General features: G+C 43.1%; 3 protein-coding genes across 3 annotated transcripts; all 3 read right to left on the minus strand.

The window, feature by feature from the left end:
• Window positions 1-12,963: 12,963 nt before the first annotated feature.
• On the minus strand, window positions 12,964-15,584 carry LOC106653595. The gene is made up of 3 exons (XM_014373094.1): window positions 15,462-15,584; window positions 15,064-15,392; window positions 12,964-13,339 (listed from the first exon to the last, which is right to left on the minus strand). Exons 1-3 carry the CDS (start codon window positions 15,582-15,584, stop codon window positions 12,964-12,966), a joined length of 828 nt encoding a protein of 275 aa, XP_014228580.1.
• Window positions 15,585-17,538: 1,954 nt separating this feature from the next.
• On the minus strand, window positions 17,539-18,514 carry LOC106653594. Its single transcript, XM_023458712.1, has 4 exons — window positions 18,308-18,514; window positions 18,007-18,227; window positions 17,808-17,918; window positions 17,539-17,692 (listed from the first exon to the last, which is right to left on the minus strand). Exons 1-4 carry the CDS (start codon window positions 18,512-18,514, stop codon window positions 17,539-17,541), a joined length of 693 nt encoding a protein of 230 aa, XP_023314480.1.
• Window positions 18,515-20,809: 2,295 nt separating this feature from the next.
• LOC106653592 lies at window positions 20,810-21,945 on the minus strand. Its single transcript, XM_014373090.1, has 4 exons — window positions 21,682-21,945; window positions 21,524-21,585; window positions 21,092-21,208; window positions 20,810-21,002 (listed from the first exon to the last, which is right to left on the minus strand). Exons 1-4 carry the CDS (start codon window positions 21,943-21,945, stop codon window positions 20,864-20,866), a joined length of 582 nt encoding a protein of 193 aa, XP_014228576.1. The 3' UTR covers window positions 20,810-20,863.
• Between the last annotated feature and the right edge of the window lie 548 nt (window positions 21,946-22,493).

A 22,493-nucleotide genomic window follows, 5' to 3' on the forward strand; every position in this document is an offset into this window, starting at 1 on the left:
TAAAGTAATGTATATATATATGTATGTAAAGCCTAAAGCTGCGTTGCTGTTGCTGCCTCTGTCTCTCTCTCTTCTCTCTTTCTCGCGCAGTTGCAGCTAGAACTATATAACGTACTCTATCCATGCACACACCCGATCTTCCTACATACATGTATAAAATACACGTACGCGCGTTCGTGCACACACGTGTGCGGAGCTTGCAGAGCCAGAGTCAGAGAGAGAGAGAGAGAGAGAAAGCTGCAAAGAAGAGAAAGGCGAGCGAGCTTATACACACTGGAATGAGTAAGAGAGAGAGAGAGAGAGAGAGAGAGAGAGAGAGAGAGAAAGGCGTCGAGTAGACTGAATATCCCCGAAAGCTCGGCGAGAGGCAGAGAGAGCTTTATAAAAGAGAGAGAGAGAGAGAAAGCACCACCGAGTGCATTGACCGCCCTTTTCTCCAAAATTATATTTCGTTTGCGCGCGAGGCGGGGCGCGCGCTTATACATCCCCCCTTCCTCTTGGTAAAACCCTGGGTTTTCTTAATCTAATTCAAAAATATTACCTGTCTGTCTAGCTCGAGAACGCAAACCTATTCACGCACGTACACATGCACACATACAGACACGCAAATACTCTGACGTGGTGGTGCTTTAAATTTATCTTCTCTCTCTCTCTTCTCTTCTCTACTATTCTCTCTTTATCTTCGCATGTCCGACGATTGAATGAAATATGTATACACAATAGGCATGGGCCTGCCGCCACCGCCTAGAGAGAGGCTTTACACGGAGTTTATAAAGTCGCGGAGAGCTGATCTTTCGTCGAAAATACTGCTACTATGTGCACAATATTATGCACTATTTATACATGCTGGAGCCGCGCGTAAGAGGAGATGTAAACGTGTAAAACGCGTTAACTAAATGAATTAATAGACACTCGTATTGTATAGAGGCATAAATAATGAATTGTAAAAACAATCGTAGATCCAATTGTTGAGAAATATAAAAATAAAAACTATAAACTATCGATCTCGTTGCTGAAATTAAGTTTGATTTATTTCGGGTGCTAAGAGAAATTAAATCGATCATAATAAGGAATAGGACACACAACAATATACAAATATAGTCTCTAGACACTTGATGAAGACAGCTCGCGAGCGAAGGAAGCAACTCGTCGGACATGCCGCCGCCGTCGCGCGTATATATTCAAATGTCAATAATGCGAAGCGGAAGTGCAAAAGCTCGGCCAGGAGGATTGTATTATAGTACGGTATAGTGGCAGCTCTAGCGCTAATCGCGTCGCTCGGTCGAGTTTATTATATAATTATATAATATAATATGCAGGTTGTGCGCGCACACACACACACACACACACGATTAAACACAGGCTATAAATAACGCGTTGTTAAAAAAAAAATGAAATTAAAAACCTTAAACGTCAGTGATGAATAAGAGGAAAAAAAACGTCAAAAATTAAAGCTCGGTAGCCGGTTATAAAAATAAAGCAGAAAAGTGGTTCAAAAACTAGAATAGACGAATAAAAAGCCCGCAAAAATTAGCTAGAGTTTAATGGAGCAAGGACGATAATAAAATAAAATTGTTAAATAAAAACTAATTAAGGGTCGTGTCGTGTCGTTGATTAAAAAAAGTAAATAAATTAAAAAAAACCCGTTCCCTCTCTTTCAATTTTTTAAAAACTCTAGTCGTAAAAACTAGTTATCTCACGCGCGCGCACACGTTGCAACGAAACGCACGTATACAACCCGCACACAAAATCGCACGGTCTTCGGAAAGGAAAATAAAAAAAAATTAATAATAAATAAGATACGTACTCAAGCCACTACATAATTACCCTGTAATTATTATAATACGATACGTGTGCGTGAACAAATAAATAGAGGATAATAAACGTTTAAGGAGCAACAAAAAAAAATGAAGGTGGCGTTGTGTCAAATATACAGAATAAAAAAAGCCAGCCGGTCAAAAAAACAATCATGCGTCTTCCTATACAATTGATATATATTTCTCTTCTCCACCTCTGATATATAAACGACTCGAAACGGGCAGTGGTTGTGGTTTTGTTGTTAATGTCGGGGATGATTTTCTTTTTCATCAAAGTTAAATATTTAAATGTTGATATTTATTAATATTTAACTTTGATGACGAAGAAGAACGAAAAAACTATCCACGACGACAACAACAACAATAACTGCCCGTTTTGAGTCGTTACGTATATTATATACAATGTCGCGTGCATCGCGCGCGTCAACTACTTCGGTCTGTAGTAGCTGCCACCGTGGGCACAGTAGTGCACTTGATACACTTCTTCCTTCTTCCATCGTCGTCGTCGTCGTCGTCGTCGTCTCTCTCTTTTTATAACGAAAAACCGCGAGTGCACTTTGGGAAAAAACGCGAGCGAGAGGGAGGAAACTGCTACTGAATATGCATGGCAGCCGAAAGTTAAGAAAAAAAAGAGAGAGAGAGAAAAAGGGAAATTTGCAAGTACACGAAAGCGAGAGAGAGAGCGAGAGAAATCGGCTCTTGTGATTTTTTTATATATAACGTATCGATCGCCGTAAGAGCAACAATGTTTTATAATAAAATATATAGAGAGAGAAACAGAGATAAAGAGGCAATAAATCTCTCTCTCTTCTCAACCCTTTGAGAAATCTCTTGGCCGTCCGAAGTGGGGTACATGAAAAATTTTCCTTTATCGACGCACATTCTGCCGCGTATACTAATTCACCGGTTCGACGGGAGAAATCCTTTTTCTCCGCGCTAATTTTAACTAATACTATCTATTTTATAAATTGTGTGTGTATGTGTGTCTGCGAGCGCGTGTGCCAAAATCAGCTCTAAGCCAAGAAAATTCGCAATTTCTCTTCCTCGGGCGGGTGCTCTCTATACTTTGCCGCAATGCCACGCAATCCTCTCTCTCTCGCTCTTTTACAGCACTCCTGCACACATATACACATATACACGCTGCTATACCGCGCGAACGTCGTGTTCATACGTGCGAGCGATGGTATAGTACGTGCATACACACACACACACACACACACACACACACACACACACACACACACACTGCTGAGCAGCTGCTGAAAATTCTTGTGGCCCTGCTGCTGCATGCGGCGCGCACTCGAGTAGACTCCCTGCGCGCTTGAGAGACCTCGAGAAGCAAAACTGCAACGGAGCACATAGCGCACACACACGCGAACGCTAAATTCTGCTTGCGACTTTTCCGGATCCTCTTCGTCCGCCCCAGACCAGCACCAGCAGCAGTAGCAGCCAACCCCCCGTCTCGGCGAGCTTCGTTCCGAATGCATTAATTACATCATCTCTGCCGCTGCTGCTGCTGCTTTTCTGTTGCTCCTTTTATTTTCCTCTTTCGATTTACTTGGCTATCTGCGAGTTTACTTCTATTCCTCTCGCACGCACACGCGAGCACATCAGCGTCGATTGCACGGAACGCTGAAAGCTTCTCTCCCCCCGACACACACACACACACCAACGCACACACCCGCAGCGACGAGTAAATTAAAGCCCAGTTGACTTATCCCATCCCCCGCACATAGGCCACACGCAAACTCGGAAGAAAATAAACTATGATCGTTAAGACAATCAGACTCTGCGCTCGCCGCTCCGAAGTAGCGCGCGCGCGCGCACGAGAGTCAATAATAGCTTCGAATACGTATACACATTTTGGCAACCTCGCGATCGATCCTTGCGACGGCGACGACGACGACGACGACGACGGCCTTTACCCGATATCCCTTTATATATATCATGATAATACAGTGTCTGCGAAATATCTGGCGGCGAGTAGGATGATGATAAAGAGGAAGCTAGAGAGAGAGCGAGGAGGGATTGCGCGATGCATAAACGACCCTATTCATTATGAATCTAGACGTACATAAAGATTTTTGGAAGGGGGGAGGGGAGAGACAGAAAAATTACACACGTGAAATGGAGATGGAAAGAAAAAAATGGGCAGTATATATGCATAACGATGTATCACACGAGTCACGATCTATGTACACCCGCAAAACAATCCGCACAAGAGCGCCGCTGAATGTAACAGCACACCCACCCATGCACACACACACACACAAACACACAACAAGCTTTTAGGTATGTAGGTTAATCGAATGAAGCTCGAGTAAAACTGGGTGATAACGAGAGTGACACTTTTTTTTTATATTTTATTTTATAACGTATGTAACGCGTCGTCGTCGTCGTCATCACAGTCGAACCTTAATGCACCTGCAAACACACAAACATACACACATGCAAATTTTTTTGTTGTTTTTGTTTTTTAAAGCTCTGTATAGAGAATACACCACGTAATAGAGCTTCGACGAAATAATAATAATAAAAATAGTAATAATAGTAATAATAATAATACCTTTTTGATTATTATCATATTAAACGATACAATAATGCAGCCCAATGAATTGTTGATAGCGATACGCGCCCGCGGCATATACGTATATACGATACGTGTGTGCGCGATCGCGTCGCTCATAATATATTATTACGTAATAACAAATAAAACACGTGCGACGAGAGGGTATGTAATACATAACGAAAAAAAAAAAAAAACAATACCCACGCGCCTATTACGATATGATACCCCGTGCGCGTGGAATTACGCTTATACATGTATATTAGTACGGGTTGTCTTTTTCGCAGACGATCATTATACACGCGTTTGTATTTGTCGAGATTACGCGTGGACGAGGACGAATCAAATGAATTTAACCAAAAAAAAAAAATACTTCGGATAAAAAAGTAAAATTAATAAAGTTATTTAGACGAAAGAATTCTCCAGCATTTCGCGGTTCATTTTACTATTTACGGGGGGATAATCCAATAAAAGCGGCAAAGAGGTATTGAATATAAAGTGATTAAAAAAAAAAATAAATGAATAAATGAGAGGATGCAATGGAACGAGGAAAAAAGACGGGGATAAAATATTAAACAACATTCGCATGTGTTTTTTGGTCAATTTCATAATCGAATTTGTACATCATTTTATAATAGAAAACGTATAACCGAACGAAAATGACGACATTAAAAATAACATAAAGAGTAAAATAATAATAACAAAAAAATAATTAAATAAATAAAAAAAACATTTCAAATACCGATCGCTAAAATACGTAATGGTTTTATGATAACTTAATAAATATTGAATTAAAAGTAATGAAAAAAAAAACGACCGAAAGGATTGGTCAAAATGCACGCCGTCGTTTGGAAAAAAATCTGTGACTAATGATAGAACAAAAAAAAAGATGACAGTTGCGTATAATCGTGTATTATAATATAATTATCTCATGTGTAATGTTTGATATGAAAAAGAGCAGGCAGGTTATTCGATTTTTCATCGATGTCTCTTGCCGACACGACGATCATTGCGTAAATATAATTGTAAAAAACAAAAATTTGTTCGATTCGACCCTGGCATTGAACGTTGTATATATAAAAGATATATGTGTACGTCGATTTTTACGTAGCCAATTATCAAACCTGATCCTTGCATTTCTTCACTCGTTTGTTGTTGTATTTTTCTTCGTTTTTTTGTTTTCGTGTGTGCTATTCTTTTTATACGAACGCGCGTGTGATGCGTGAACGATGATTATTTGCTCGATAGAAGGAAAACAAAGGGAGAACAGTGAAAATAAAAGTATTAAGAAAAGAAAAAAAAAGGAAAACGAAAAAATATTGAAATAATAAAAGCCAAAAACTCGTGCCAAATCGAGCGTGTCTTGACTATTCCTTAACGATATACAGTGGTAGTTTTTACGTATTAATAAATAACATAATAAACTTCCCTCAAGTTCGAGTGATATATGATATAAATGATGACGATCGTTTGCGATAATCACGATTTGAATAAAATGAATATTTAATCCTTATTTAAAGATCTCTATTGTAAAAATTTTTACATTTTTCACACGTAAAAAAAGTATTTGTATACGTTTTAAGTAAGGATTAACTCGTAAGCCTATTGTATAATATAAATTGTACCATGGAACATTATAAATATATTATATATAACAGTCAATGATTGATTTGTTCTTGATTTTAAAAATAAAAAAACAAAGCGACCGACGGATAATAAATAAAATGTGTCTCTATCGCGAGCGACGACGATATAACACGATTATGCGCGGCGAGGGTGTGAAACATATGTTGACGAAGAAAAAAAATGAAAAATAAAAAATAATCTAGCGCATGATTTATTAAACAAAAAAAAAACATTATATCATACACCAGCGAGTCTGTGAGTGTTTGAGCGCACGCCTCAAAGGGCAAATAATGTGTAAGCATGTGTGTGTGTGTGTTTGCGAGTGACGTTGCGGGTGCTCTTAATTATACATACATGTTGCATATATAGAATGATGTACGTACGAGGGTGAAAAAAAAGATTATAAATACAAATATAAATTTATGAATTTAGACGAATAAGTTTCGTGTACATATGTACTTAGGGCACGGATGCGAACAAGCAACGTTAAAAAAAAAATTAATTAACAACACACACACTCACACAGCCATAAAAGTGGTCGAAAAAACAGTAACTAATGTGTATACTCAACTTGAGGGGAAGCATTTTTTCACGCGGTATTTATAATTATCGTAAAAAAATAAAATAAAAAAAATTTTATTATTCGTATGAATTCAATCATTCCGATTATATATATATGAACATTGTTACAGAGAAAAGTGAGGCGAATTTTTTGTGTGTCGTCGAAGGTAGTGGAAGGTAAATAAAAAAAAATTGTTGTTACTTATGAAATATAGTACGCGAGTGAGTCTAATACAATAACGAGCGTAATAAAATAAAAAAAAATAAATACATAAAAAATAAAGAATAAAATACAATTGTTTCAATAAAATTAATGAGATGAAGATGAGAAAAGAAAAAACACAACGAAATAACACGATGAATTATTAAAAGATTAAACGAATAAAAAAGGAGGAGCACTAAAGTGAAGCATTAAATGGAAATTATAAAATAATGATAACTAAAATAAAAAAAAACGTTAAACGACATTTAAAAAAAAACACAGCTGCTTCTAAGTATACGAAATAAAAAAAAATTTTTTTTTTTAGATATCTATGTCTGTGTCTGCAAAATCGAATCTCTCTCTCGAGCATATATATATAATAAAAGTACATTACACGATACGTATGTGTATATATATGAAAAAATATGCTACAATCAAATGTTTGACAATCGACGCACATAACCCGCCCGCGTTATGTCGTTTTAACGGCTTTTCCTCTCTCTGCCTCACTGCCACCGCCGCCGCCGCCCAACTATACTATACTCCGTACGTGTATGTGTATGTGTGCGTTTGCGTGTGTCAGTGTATGTGTGTGCGTGTGCACGCGGCAGCAGAAGCAGCTTTTAAGCCGCATTTTCGCCATCCATGTATAATGGCTCTGCTACGAGCAGCAGCAGCAGCAGCAGATATTGAGTGAACTTTTTTTTTTCTCTTCTTTCGTTCATATAGCCACGCGCGGCAAGATGGCACTTGGACCTCGGGAGTTTAAAAAAAACTTGTTTTTTCTCTCTCTCTCTCTCTCCGACTCGTTCGCTCGTCGCCCGAAAAGAGCGCAATACATGTGCTTATCGCGGAGTCGAGTGAAAACACAACGCGGAGAAAGAGAGAGAAAACACACCAACCATTTTGTAGAAAATAATAACGATAGGGTTTGTTGTTTATTTTTTTTCTCGCGAGTGCCAGACACGGAGATAGATATTTAAGCATATAACGCGTATATGAGTACGGACGCACACACGCTATTGTATAAAGTACATAACTTATTAAAAAAAAAAAAAAGAAAAGAAAAAAAGGAAGGAGGATGGAGAAAAAAAATTGCGAAGGTAAAAAAACCACTCGCGCGTACGTAGCACTACGCTCATTAAAGCTCGCGTAACTTTAAAGGGTTATCGTAGTGCGCGCGTGAAAGGATGAGTTTCGATTGTAAACAAATACACACACCCACACGAGAGGGGCAAAAAAATGTACGATCGCGATGGAATATTTATGTAGAAACAAGAAAATAATAATGATGCAAAAAAGCGGATGAATTTGTAAACTATAACGCCATAACTCCTAGCCGTACACGAGGAAAAAGCAACGGTCGAAAAAGCGAAGATTAAGATTATTAATGAAAAAAAAAAAAAAATTTACGAATCTATCTCACGCACGAAAACTAATGTGTATTATTTATAATAAATAAAAAAAAAAGTATGTGCGGTGGCGAAAGCGACATGAGGTGCGCGCGACACACACGATGATGCCGATGATGATGATGATGATGATGATGATGATGATGAAGTGTATGCGGAAGAATATTTATTATTTATGAAACCGATTATTATTATTATTATTATTATTATTATTATTAATGATAAATAATGAATATATTATATATATAAAGTATATATATGAAATAAACTATCGAATGCGGTTACCGATCTATTGTTTAAAAAAAATCAATAAAAATTACTGGAGGATTTTTCTCTCGAATATAAAAAATCAAAAAAAAAAAAAAAACAACCATGTCTCGTCTCTCTTTTATCTCCGTTAATAATAACCACACCGCACCTCCTCCCTCATTCCGATATACCTGACACATCCTCGATTTATATATCTCTACCACTATATAGCTCACATACTCTAGCTAGCAGCGAGGAGGATAGGAGAACACTCATGCATCTCATTACATGGCAGTCTGCTCCTGCTCTATAACTGGAAAATTAGTTATATATATAACTATATATGCCGCCGCTGCGTACGCGTCATGCCAAGCTTCACTCTCTGTCTTTGGTAATATTTCAGTGGAAAATAGACTCGCGCGCGCACAGCACCACCGCCGCCGCTGTGTGTGTATATGGGCCTCGACGCTGCGAAGCGCTGCTGCCACCGCTGCTGCTGCTGCTGCTCGAGTGAAGTGACGTGACTAATTAGCGCGATTTATCAAGAGAGAAAAGCTGCAATCAATGCTGATAATTAGTTTTCCCCTTACCCTGCACACCGACAATCCCGTTGGCAGGTAATTCGCCCCCTATGTACACACGCGTACTGTCTCGCTTCTTTTTTTTTTCATCCCGTACCGTATTAGACGTGTAATATTCCATCGAAAAAATCGAATACGCGGGTATTTCGCGTTTCTATGTGCGGCGAGAGAGCTTTCGATTCGAATTAAAAAAGTCCGGAGCAGCAGCCACTACTCGAATTATACGACAAGACGAATGAAAAAAATATTCCAATTTAATCCTCATATTCACGGATGTTCGATTGGATTCGATGGAGGGATTTTCTTTCCTCTTCTTCTTCTTCCTCTTTTTTCCTCCTCTCTCTCTTTCTCCGGTACGCGTTTATAATAATGTATTATACCGCCGCAGCTGCCTGCCTGCTGCGCAGTCAGTTTTCACACACACAATGAGAAAGTGGAGGATATGTATATACGGATGGTATACGGAGCTGGGAGCTTTGCACGAGCCCACGAAGCACGTGTATTTAAGCTGATTATGCGTTTGTCATTCGTCGTCGACTGCTGCCACTGCTGCTTCTACTGCCGCTGCCTTTATTATACTTGTGTGTTGGTGGTACGACGTGCTTTGGGAGGAGATGTTCGAGATAGATATTGCAGCCGCGCAGCGAGAGAGTATATGGAAATGCGCGCGCGTGTGTAGGTGTGTACAACCAAGAGTCTCGAGTTCGAGCCCATATTCGATTGACATGGATATTTCGTGCCTCTCTCTATATATATATACCGTGTTTGTGCGTACAGGATGGGCGTCAGCTCGCGTGCAATAACAATGCAGCAAGCAGCAGTAGCAGCAGCTAGAGCCTCGATGCATAAAACTAGACGAGCCAAGCTTCCTATAGTACTACTATCCACTACTATTCACGAAAGGAGTATAAATATAAGCAATAAAGCCTCGGCAAAGGTCCTGATGCGGCGCGCGATCGATGCCGCTGGAATAAATTTTTCGGCCAAGCCGAAGAGTGGGCGAAAAAATTCTTATGCATGATGAACGCTGGATCCAGTGTGGTCCAGCAGCAGCTGCTGCGTCGATCTCTGCTGCATTATATGCAAATAACGCGCGAGGATAAGGTGAAAAAAAAACAGTCAGCGAGTTTTTCCCTCCAGCTGACACATACATACGTTCGTACGTAGACTCGCAAGCGCGCGAGTTTTTCATTCCTCGAGAGTCACTTTTCTTCTATTTTTTTTTTCTTCTTTCTTTTTTTTTTTTTATTTGCCAAGAAGGACCGTCGTCGTCGTCGAGGTGCATAAGGTAGCAGTATATAGTGGCAAGGCTCGAGCCGCTGCTGAGATTTCAACTTTCTTTGTGGACACTCTACTCCAGCGATCGTGTATATATACATGTATATTATACAGAAGAAGGAGGAGGTTGGTCAGGAGTATAGCTGCTCCTTTGTGGGCACAATACAGCTTTTGCAAGCCCGCGCGCGGAACACCGGGAGGGCCACTTTCAGCGCGACATCTCGTTTTCGATATCCATTCGAGGGGCTGCGGAGCTTTCGTCTCTCTTTTCTCTTTCTCTCTCGTCTATATAGGCTCTCGACGCGATAACCGCTTTTCCGATGAAAATTCATCAGCTCCGCCGACAGCAGCAGACTGGCGATCTATATATATACACAAACCGTTCGGCGTTCCTCGGAAACTGTGCGTCCTATACTTTTCTTCCTCCGTAAGAGAGAGAGAGAGAGAGAGAATAATCCTATAGGGCAAGAAGCACGCGGCAATTTAATTTTACCGATCCCTCCGCCTGCGCGATGTATATAGTATAAGCGCCTATGTCCGATGTGTCGAAGCGTCGATCATCGGCTACATAGTCACACATACAAGGCCAATCGCTTACACGTAATACTCTCTCTCTTCTCTCTCTTTCTCTATACACGTATATATATATACACATAGACACACGCGCGAGGCGTGCGAAGAGCTCTGACTCTTTTTTCCACGACGTACACACGGGTGAGAATAGAGAGAGAGAGATACCAGACACACAATCGTCAATTGTGAACGATCGATCGGCTACACGCGGCCAACTACCTACCTACATACCTCATACCTATCCTCTCTCTCTCTCTCTCTCTCGTTTTCATCTCGATGAAAGCTCTTACTGCTGCTGCTGCTGCTGCCACACGTATAGTACAGCTCGACTGGCCGATCAATTGCCTCCTTGTCGGTTGGCCTGATGGATATCCCCCCGCTTTTTTTTTCGTAAACTCGCAAGCTCGAATTTTTTTTGCTTTCTAACCCTGTATTTTTTTTGTTGTTGTTAATTTTATCCCGATGACGATCAGTAAACGAGCTTTATATATCGTAACGTGTACGGGCCGGTACCTATGTATATAAAAAAGAAAATAAGTAAATAAACGAGCGCATATTATCGGATATATATACACAGTTATGCTGCCGGACATTCGCAATTTACATGCCATGGGATGGGAATATAGGATACACGTTACACGGCATAATAGACATATATATTGGTACTGCATGTACGAGCGTACGTTGGATTCCTGATCGACCTCGCATAGTTGCGCGTTGCTGCTGCATCTCTTGCACCCGAGCTTAAAAGATTTTTTCTCCACTCGTACATACACGGAGATACACGCGCAGTACATACATACGAGTATATATATATATGTATTGTTATGGCATATTGCTGCGGCATCAGAGGGAAGAGCCGAGCTTATCATCAAAGTTCGCGCTTACCGCCACGCACTCGTGCCCCATCAGACAGACGCGCGGAATATGAAAATTGGCTCGCGCCGCGTATAATAACAATACGCGAAACTCGAGAGCCTCGCGCGCGCGGAACATATACAGAATACAGCAGTCGCTATGATACATACGCGGAATTTATAATATTCGTACGTATATTCGTACGTGCGCGCGTGAGTAGAGATCAAACTATCGTGTGGTACGATTGCGCGCGCGAGAAAGTCGATATTATCATCGTGTTTACGTTGCCAGCTGTTATCGTTATTACATACTTACTGTATGTATGTGGACGAACAAAGCGAACACTCGAAACAAACGTATATACGAAACTTTTTTTTTTCAGTACTATAATCGTAGTTTTACTTACGCGGGGAGAATTTTGCACGTAGGGTGAGTGTAACTCGTGCAATATATATACAGATTTTTTTTCTCTCTCTCTCTCTCTCTGTCTATCCAACAACGTTCGCGTCGCATCGCAATGCATACGTTGTACGTAAACTTACAAGAAGGAAGCCGAGAATAAATGCAAGATATCAAAAATGCTCGAAGTCTGCTGCTGCTGCAGTGCCGCTGCTGTGTTGGGGAAAAATAAAGCAATCGAAAAGTCGAAAAAAAAATCAAGAGGAGCGGGGGGGAAGGGAGAGGTGTAAGTACGAACTTTTCTTCTCTGGTTCGACACGACTTCTTCCTCTTCTTTCTTTCTTTTCTTATACTTTCTCTTCTCTCCTCGTTCAAAATTGCATTTTGCATGCGAGATTGCATTTTTCTCTTCAAGACGAGAGAGAGAGAGAGAAGCTCCCGATGTTGCTGCTGCAGTTGGATCGCGTTACCCCACCCGTGTGTACGCCTCATTCATTTTAGTTTTTTTCAATTTGCAAGAGTGACTCTCTGTCTCTCTTTCTCTCGGTGCGCAATGTAGAGAATTCACAGGATGAATTCTTATGTCTTTACGCGGAGGATTTCGGAAAACGATTTTTATACATTCAAAGTCATTCATATCGCTGTTATAAACGTATATCCCTATGTATATAAAGTTACGGTAAATAAATTCTTCGTACGTATACGAGTTTTATTACAAATGTATTACAATATATATCTCGCGAGTCGTTGTACGAGCTGCACTTTGGTAAAATAACATCAACAAACATACACACACAATTGCATCCACACGTTATACAAATTACGCGCATCGACCGACGAATCACTTCATAGCCATGCGTATCAGTGCCGCAGTCTCGGGTGACATTCCACCGCCGTATGGATGATTATCGTCCGCAGCGTTGTAGCGTCCCAGCGCCATGTCGAGCAGCGAGAAGCTGCACTTTGGGTATAGGGCGGCGCAATCCTCGATTTGTCCTTGTTCGCCGTCGCCGTCGCGGTCGCCGCGTCTTCTGCCGTGGGCCGTCGCCTCGGCGTAGGCGTGATGCTCCTCGGGCTCGTGCGGCCGCAGACGCTCCAGCGGCAGGTCGAACACGATCCTCAGCATCTCCTCGACGAGGCTGGCGCCCCGCGGCCGGAGCCTACGCGAGGCCTCGCACAGGGCGCGCAGCACGCAGGCGCGACCGTCCAAGCCCATCCTGTGGAGAAGAGAGAGATAGAGTGAGAAAATTAAAATTGCGTGAAAAAATACGACTGCAATCGGAAGATAATTTTTAATTTCACCCGCTCTACATCTGGAGAACCAAACCCCGCACGAAATCTGGGTACCACCTACGCCTGCTAGCCTGCAACCCGTCGCGTTCTTTAGTTTACGTGCCAACTGCCAGATGGCCGAGAGCAGTAGAGACTCGCTCCCACAAAAACGTTGTCCCTGCTGGGGAATAAGTCGGGATTTGCACTATACGCTCCACTCGTAATTTTGATGTTGTCGCATTAACTAACGAGTTTCTCTTAATGAAAATACTCCTTCTTCTAAAAATCCAATTAAAAAAAAAGTAATCAAAATCGTTACGACTGGATGCTTGTACTCAATAACATGTACAAGCTAATCGCCAGATTTGACAAATCATGTATCTTTTTCTTTTCGGTTGAACTTCGTTTTTTTTGCTTCATTTCAATTGACCTCCTACCTAGCCAGTCGTTAAAACTAAAAATAATAAAAGAGTCCGGGACGCTCACTCGATTTTCACGGGTCATCTTGCTGATCCTCTCTCTCCGAATTTCACTTCGGAGGCAAACGAGGCTGACGCATCAACCAGTATATGATACATAAATGGCATTAAATATACAAACGTCGCGAGACTTACACACAGCTAACCGATGCTGTATTGTATACAATCCGAAAGGCCGAGCGATTCCCCGGGATAAATTGGATTATTACCCCTCGCCTACACCGAGTAGTACTAGAACGCGAAGAAATGGGCCGGCCCCCGATTGAATGAGTATCCTATAGTATAGCCTGATGGGGGGCGAACGAGCGAGCTTGCAGCAGCAGCGGCAGCAGCAAAGCCTCGATGCGCGCCAACCCCCGCGTGCTGCTGCTGCAAGCTCGCTTGAATAGGTCATCTAAATGGTAACGAAGTTTGTTGTTGTCGTCGTCGTCGTCGTCGTCTCTGCCGTATATACAGATATGTATGTTATGTACGTATGTATGAAGCGCCTCGTGTCACTCGAAACGACTCGTATATATATACCGCCACCGCCACTGCCACTCTATATAGCCTCTGAACTGCTGCGAAAGGGCGCGAGAAAGGCAAAAACAAGAAATGCAGAGCAGCTTTAACCAAAGTTTCTCGGGCTGCTGCTTCTGCTGCAGTGGTAGTAGTAGTAGTTGTAGTAGAAGCAGAGGCCTCTCCGCGAGACAGAGAGGTAAGTATTCTTGTGTATCGAGAGCTGTGTGTAGCTCCGCGCGACTCGAGAGATCGCCTAAAGAAGTTCAAACTCGCAGCGGCGTAGTGTTTACCCTTTCGCTCCCCCGACCCTCACAACCCTATATATATATTTTTTCTCTCTCATCTTCTTGCTGCTGCTCTCTCTGCAGTCTGTTTCTCAAGCTTCGTATTATATATATAGACACGGACACCATCAATTGTATTGTATCTCATCCTCGAGGAAGAGAGAAAGATGACCTCTTGGTAAGTGACACTTTTGATTTATCGCTCCAAGTCTCTCTCTCTCTCTCTTCCTTGTATATATAACTCTGCTTCGTGCCCAAGCAGTCGCGTATCAAGTTTCTATATTCCGCACGATCCCGTGCGCGCCCTTATACATAATTATTACTTTTTTTCTCCCCCCCTGTCTCGACGTAATTTTTCACATCGTCTCGAAATCCGATCTCGCTGTGTATATATGATATACTCACGCGTTGATGACGACTTCGACCTTGCTGTAGAGATCGCGACGATGTCGGCGCTGCAGATAGTAGTGGTCGCCCTCGCGGCGATACCTCGCGTGGGCCCGTCGGTCGTACTCGAGCTCGTCGTGGTGATAAGTCTGCCCGGCCCGTAGCGTATTTTTACGTCTCGTTTTTCCCTCCTTTTCATGCTCCTCGTCCTTGCGTCGGCGCAGCGACAGGTAGGGCTCGAGCTCGGGCTTGGTCTCGTTCGGCAGATCGTAGGATATGCCCCAGTTGACGCCCTCGGTGAAGATATTGTCCGACGTGAGCGTGTGGATGGTCAGACACAGGGCTATCTGTGATTCAAAAAGTACATCGTTAACATTACGATCGTATTAATTACTTTTTTGTATATATATACTCACGGAAAAACTCGAACCCTCGGGAAAGACGATGTAGCGCTTGCGACGCGCGTGCAGCTCGTTGGCCGCCGCTAGTCCCACTATCCCGAGAACGAAGATAATTAATTTCGTCGGATTTCGTCGCATCGCTTTCTCATAAAGTACACGCACGCACGCACAGAGACGGTCAAAACTCTTCTACGTCGTCGTCGAAATGACTAATGGAGAAAAAGGAGGAAAAGATTATAGAGCCTCGTGCGCGTAATTAAAGATCGTCGCAACTTTTAATCTCTCTCTCGTTGTGCAGCAGAAACTTTTGTGTGTTTGTGTGTGATTGATCGTTTGCCAAGTTTTATAATCTTTCCGTGTATTACGGTCTATAAGTAGTCTACAGAGAGAAAAGAAGCGAGCGGGACGATTGTGCGTACTTATATACTTTGTGTGTTTCATATCGTGTTCTCTCGTCTCCGGGCGATATATATTATATACACGAGAGCACGAGTCAGCAGTTTAACGGCTCTGGAGTAGTATAACGCACACACAGAAAAAAAAGGAAGAGGGAGAGAAACTAATAAGTGTCGAGCTTTTTTCGCGTCTGTCAGCGCGTAACACAACACAGCACATACATACATACACAATGTGTGTATACTCGTTGTTGCGAATGTCAAGTAGCATTACCACGCCTGATTACACATCAATATCAATGTCGTATACCACGTAGCTTTCGTCGTCGTTCGTATCTTTTGCGTCCCCGAAAGATTTACCCTCGCACACGTGTGTGTGTGTCTGTGTGCCGCCGCTGCAACGGCTTCGAAATAAAAGTCACAAAGCTCTCTTTCTACATACATGCACGCATTGCAGTAGGTGCACACACAAGGAGCAAACAATACGTGTCTCGCATTTCCAAAGGTCAAACTCTTCTCTCTCTCTCTTCTTTTTTTTTTTATCGCATCCGGTATACGAGACGGTGAAATTCAATCTCGGTCTCTCTCTCTCCGTATGCATGTGATATATATGTACAAGAGCGAGCGAGAAAGGACAAACACTGTACCACGCGAATGATATATAAGGAATTTATCGATCTCTCTCTCTCTCGCTCTTTGTGTATCGTCGTCGTCGTGGCGCATCGACATCTCGATATATATATGCACCCAAATCGCGTGTAAATTACTCGCGCGTATATATCTACATAAATACAATAAGCGCGATAATACTTGCTCGATATAAAGCCTTACCTGTCTGTGTCGAGCTTTTTTACTATTTCATTCTGTGGCTTCTCCTCGCGCTCGATCGACTACTACTACTACTAATACTGCACTGTGCCGTGCTCTTCTTCCTTCGTTTACTCATCATCGTCATCCGCTTTGCGTAGGTGTGTGTGTGTGTGCATACACGTAAACGCGAGCTCTAAAAGTGTGCAAAGTATATTAAAGCCTATTAGCGTTTGTGCGCGCTCGAGTTCGTTCAACCTTTATTACACACCGATGAACTTACGGTTTGTTACGCAATTCTCGGTATATATACGCGCCGATCTATATACGTACTCTAACACCTTCTTCTTCTTCTTCTTTTTTTTTTAGCACCATTACGTATGCGCGCGAGTACCGCAGCAGCAGCACCTATCTAATATATAACTTTCTTCTTCTTGTGGCGGGAGGGGGAAGATCCCCGTGAATTATAAATCGGAAATTCTCTCAAACTGCTCGAGCTCGATCTTTCTCTCTCTCGAGCCTATACAGTACTCTAAAACGTATGCGTGTCTGTGTGTGAAAATTAGATCCCCGGAGAATTCGTGACGAGGCGATAAAGATGAGTCGATCGTGCGCTCGCGCACATGTACGCGCGAGCTCGAGCTACTGCATATTTTAAAGTGGTAAGGCTGATGGTGCTGCTCAGCTCGAGCGAGACAAACGCACGTATCGATGTGTATACGAGTATATATAAACTCCCTCGGCGCGGGGGCTTTCTTATTATCGCTATTACACGCCCTTTGATGTGCATAATTATCATGACACGCGTGATATTACATGGTAATAATAATAGGTAGATATTAGGTATATGGATAAATAAAAACTCGTCTTTTTTTCTTTTTTTAAATCTTTTAAATTTTATTTTCCCCCGTACCGTCGTAGTTTCCTACATCTTTGAAATGCAAGATCGCGCTGAGTATGGAGAACGGGCAGGGAAACGCCGAGTCGCAGTCGCTTTGAGTCCTGAAAGCCACGTCGTATATATCGCTGCTGCTGCTGTCGTTGCTTTCCAGTGGATAGCTGCGTGTGGTACATATAACGTATGCAAAATCATCATGAAAAAAAAACGAGACTCGACAGCGCCCATTCGAGGGTAAAAAGAAAAAGGAAAGAGTTTTACCTAAGCACGACTCGAAGCAGATCCTCGACGAGCGAGACGCCCGGCGGATTGAGGGCGAATTTGGCCTCGCATATGCTGCGCAGCACGCACTGATTGCCCGGAAATCCTTGCCTATATCCACATCCATACATAGCATATAGTATATATATAATTCTCCGGTTTAATTACACACGATTTCCATTTATATATGTGTACTTACTTGTCGAGAGCGAGCTCGAAATTGGAGTAGAGATCTCGTCTCTGGCGTCTGCGACGATGATGCTTGCCCATCTGCGGTCTGCGTCCAGGCTTGCCCATTGAGGGTTTCGCTTTGGGCTCCTCCTTTTTCGGCACGATCGGCCAGACCACGTCCATTTCCAGCAGTAGATTCCAGGCGCTCGGCAGTTTCGTGGGTATCGGCTTGACGACCGCCGCCGTCGTCTATATCGTATTAAAATGTCATATAGAAAGGACGAAAAAACAAGTCGATTCCCTTATCTCCGTTTTCTCTGTATACTCACGATGAAATTACTACCCGAAGGAAACGTCAATTGGCGTTTTTTCCGAACATTGCGAGTAGTCTTCGTCTCGTGGGTAGTACTGCTTGCATTTGCCGACGAGTAGGAGCACGAATACGACGACGACGATTCGGCCGCGACGCTCGAGCTCGAATCCTTTAATACGGCCAGGAAGACGAAGACGAGAAAAAGGACGAGTCGAGCATCCATGACGACGACGACGACGGACTGATCTCTATCTCTCTGGCAAAAATGTATATATAAATCCGGGTTACGTATACGTACCGTATACGTTTCTCCCGTTTTTTCTCTCTCTCTACGTGCATATGATATACGCAAACGTAATAATCAGCAGTAAGTCGAAAAAATAACGGGGCACATATTACAGTCTCTCTCTCTCGCTCTATTCGTGCTATTTGTGTGTATATAGCTGTATGTGTGCGCCAATTCCTCGAGGGAGCACTTGCTAGTCATATTACCCAAGAAATATATGTATATACCTATACGTAAGAAGCTGTAGCTGAGAGTCGAGCGAGCTAGACGTAGAGAGAGAGAGACAGAGAAAGGATATGTATATGTGCCGCGATAAAGCCTCGAGACTCTATGCTCTGTACTCGCGCGCATCCCTCAGGTGCATTTCGACGCGCGCCTTCCGCACCACCCCTCCTCAGAAAAGAGAGAGACAGAAAACTTACTCGAAAGCTTCGTATACATGCATATAAAAGGGTATGTACGGTATGACACGCAGCATTTCGGCGTAGAAGAGTGAGAGAGAGAGAGAGAGAGAGAAAAATGAATATATCAAGCGGTCGATTCGCAGGGTAAATAGTTTAGTGTAATTAAACGTCGAGTTGCTGCTGCTGCTGTAGCTGCGATATAGGCGAGACTGCGAGCTGTATAAAGCGCGCGAGGCACAAGCCACAAAAGCGCTATTAAAATTTCAGCGCATTCCCTGAGCTTGCGTGGCAGGTAGTAGTACAAGGTAGTGAAGCGGATGTGTCGGTGGTAGTGGCAGTCAACACACACAGACACACATGGTGCATGCAAGAAAAGCTAAAACTATTTGTCGCTCGAGCGCAACGAGATTTTATGTATGGGGGGATATGCGCGCAGACACACACATAAGAGCTTTTAGCGCGTCGAGTTGACTTCCTTTTTTTTTTTTTTTTTTTTATATAGTAATATGTATCAAAAAATTTTATGCACGAGAACTGATGTTTTTTTTTTTAATTTTATTGTGACCCAAATAAAAAGAGGAGGAGCAGCAGCACATGTTATACAGAAATTATACAATATGCATTCGATGATACGCCGCATACATGTTATCGAGTTTATTTTATATTATATATAATACACATCATATCAAGAGCCGTAGCAGAGGACAAGCTGAGTCTGAGCCCGAGCCCGAGACGGCAAAGAGCTTGTCGCAGTCGTCTTGGGCGTTGTAAGCTTTGTCGTACTCCAAGGCTTTGAGCCGATTCTGCTGCTGCTGCTGCTGCTGCTGATGCTGACTCGGCTGCCTCTCGTCGTCGTCCTCGTCAACGTCTTCGCCAGACCACTCGGGATACCTATATATACACGTATAACACACATACATACGTGAATATACACGCCCAGATTCGAGTGCGCTCTGCTGTATAATACGTAAGCAGAGACTCGCGAATTTCGTCGATTTTCTATGAATAAATTTTGCGATATACTCACGTGAAAATCGAGTGCAAAATCTCCCGCTGGAAGGACCTCTTTCCATTACTACTCCCAGCGGCACGATTATTATCGTCGCTATTATTACGAGCGGCGCGGCCAGCCTCGCAGAGAGCCCTGAGCAGACAGGCCCTCGGCTCCGGATGACCCCGAGTCCTCAGCAGCGACTCGATACGCCCGTACAGCTGTCGACGGCTGCGCCGATGATAGACCTCGGCCGGGCGACGATGCGGCACCGTGGCGTGGTAGGGCAGCTCGTAGGCCAGGCCCGCCGTGACGCCGAACGTGAACAGGCCCTGGGGCTTGCCGAGGCTCGCCACCGTCATGCAGTAGACCAGCTAGAAAGGAGAATTCATAGATACACGATTTGTGTTGTGTGGGATGATGTTTTTTTTGTACGTACCTGGACATTGCTGCCCTGTGGAAAGACGAGATACTTGTATCCCTGCGGCACTTCTCTCTTAGCGAGCTGATGTGGCTGCTGCTGCTGTTTCTGGCTGGTTGTGGTAGTGGTACTGCTGCCGAGGCAGTGCATCAGCATGAAAATCAGAACGACTCGTCGAATGGGCGGCATGTTTTTGTTACGTAGTGGTAGTAGTAGTAGTAAATATGTTTACGGTGCTCGTTTCGACGAATGGTCACACATACACATACACACATGCACGTGCGTTAATTATATTATATCGCGCTAATATACAGGTGTCTAAGTACCGACACTCTCGACGCGTGTATGTACAGTTAATGTTTACTTTTTTTTTTACGAGTACAGGTATGGGCAGGTAGCAAAAATGTTTATTATACAGTGTGATATTTGCGACACCTTAAAAAATATATTATTTATTGATTAATTTATCGTCAAAAGTCCAACTCGTAGATGGACTGCTGACAGCTTGGATAGAGCTCGGCGCAATTTCTAGCCTCGTGTGCCGCCGTCGCCGCCTCGTCGTATTCCCGATGATCCTCCCTGTCGAAGCTGCCACCGTCTTGTCTCAGCCTGTGGCACCAACAGATAATCGTTACGTAATAATATTAATAATCGAGGCTTTTGCGGTCGAATTAGGCGAAGCTTCTTCCGTGACTCACGTGAAAATGGCGTGAAGTAGCTCTTGGACGAAGCTGCCGCTGCCCCGCTGACTGGGATGCCTCGTGCCGGCCTCGCAGAGTGCCCTCATGACGCAGGATCTGCCGTCGAGACCCGTTCTGTATATATATACGTATACACATTGTCACAAAGTAAGAGCGTTGGCGGTGGCGGTGGTGGCGACGGACGTCGAGTGGATTCGAGCGGAGACGAGAAGAGAAAGAGAGAAAAGTGGAAGTTTAAATGAAGTACATGGCATCGTGTTGAAGAGAGAGAGTCAACAGCGAGAGCGACGTAAGTTTAATTGAAACATCGTCGTCGTCGTCGTCGAGGGAAAATAAACAACAATGATCGTTTAGCGAAAACCACTCGAGAACTGCGTCGTCTCGACTCAGACTCTTATAAACGTATATACTATAAAAAAAAAAACTTACGATTGCAGGAAGGCCTCGATTTTCGGATAGACGGCGGCTCGACTGCGCCGATGCAGGACATTCTTCTTCCTATTACTATAACTATAATTATAATTATTTCTATAATCCAACTTGTCGTCTGCCGATGAAGCTGCTCCTTCGTCGTCGTCGTCGTCCACGTCGTTGATCGCGTCGTCGCTTATGCTGCTTGGCAGCTCGTAGGCAAGGGCGGCGGTGAGGCCGAGCACGAGGTCGCCGTCGGGCCGGCCCTCGGCGCCGATGGTCAGACAGTAGACCACCTGGATGTTGCTGCCCTGCGGGAAGACGAAGTATCTCTTCAGCTTCTTCAAGGCGTCTTGGTTCGTTATGCTGGAAGCGGAGCAGCAGAAGAAACAGCAGCAAATGGCCAGTAGTAGCTGTAGTAGTGGTGTCCGCGTCCGCATGTCAACGCAGATCGAGACAGACTGTCCCGTCGTATGTGTGTATCAATGTGAATGTGTAGTTTATAGAAATATATATATCTGTGTATAATGTTGGTGTTGCACAGAGGCGCGTACTTTCGCTCCTCTAGAGTGTCTAATTGAATATCAAACGGAATTCTCTTTTCTTCCTTTGATTCTTTTTTTTTTTTGCTGCTGCTGCCGCTGCTGTACCTTTTCCTTCCTCTCTCCCTCGTTACGAGCTGAATGTATGTATATATGGAACGCGGGTGGGAGAAAAAGAGCCAATGTTTGCGCGAGGCGAGGCAAAAATTTGTAAATTAACGCTCTCACATATACGTGTGTGTGTGAATGTGTACACACAGAGCAGAACATTCACGGAAGAGTCGACGCATGGTTAAACAAAAATAATGAGGGAATTTTCGTATTTATCCCGGCGCTGCGCCGGGGTGGGCCGGGGGATGGGAGGAAAAGGAATACAATGAAAAAAAACAGCATCGGAGCAGAACAATTAAATTACACGTGTTTATTAAACGACAACAACAACAGCA

The sequence above is a fragment of the Trichogramma pretiosum genome, unplaced genomic scaffold (assembly GCF_000599845.2).
Source record: "Trichogramma pretiosum strain Unisexual culture from Peru unplaced genomic scaffold, Tpre_2.0 scaffold75, whole genome shotgun sequence".
Taxonomy (NCBI): domain Eukaryota; kingdom Metazoa; phylum Arthropoda; class Insecta; order Hymenoptera; family Trichogrammatidae; genus Trichogramma; species Trichogramma pretiosum.

Bases quoted from the DNA above. Each gene is read 5' to 3' on its own strand.
- LOC106653595 (XM_014373094.1), bottom strand. From the start codon at position 15,584: ATGCGACGAAATCCGACGAAATTAATTATCTTCGTTCTCGGGATAGTG. The intron at 15,393-15,461 runs GTGAGTATATAT...TTTGAATCACAG, and splicing joins CCGAGGGTTCGAGTTTTTCC to ATAGCCCTGTGTCTGACCAT. The intron at 13,340-15,063 runs GTGAGTATATCA...TCTTCTCCACAG, and splicing joins GTCGAAGTCGTCATCAACGC to GATGGGCTTGGACGGTCGCG.
- LOC106653594 (XM_023458712.1), bottom strand. From the start codon at position 18,514: ATGGATGCTCGACTCGTCCTTTTTCTCGTCTTCGTCTTCCTGGCCGTA. The intron at 18,228-18,307 runs GTGAGTATACAG...AATACGATATAG, and splicing joins CTTCGGGTAGTAATTTCATC to ACGACGGCGGCGGTCGTCAA. The intron at 17,919-18,006 runs GTAAGTACACAT...ATGTGGATATAG, and splicing joins TTCGAGCTCGCTCTCGACAA to GCAAGGATTTCCGGGCAATC.
- LOC106653592 (XM_014373090.1), bottom strand. From the start codon at position 21,945: ATGCGGACGCGGACACCACTACTACAGCTACTACTGGCCATTTGCTGC. The intron at 21,586-21,681 runs GTGGACGACGAC...AATAGGAAGAAG, and splicing joins GCGACGACGCGATCAACGAC to AATGTCCTGCATCGGCGCAG. The intron at 21,209-21,523 runs GTAAGTTTTTTT...ATATATATACAG, and splicing joins ATCGAGGCCTTCCTGCAATC to AACGGGTCTCGACGGCAGAT.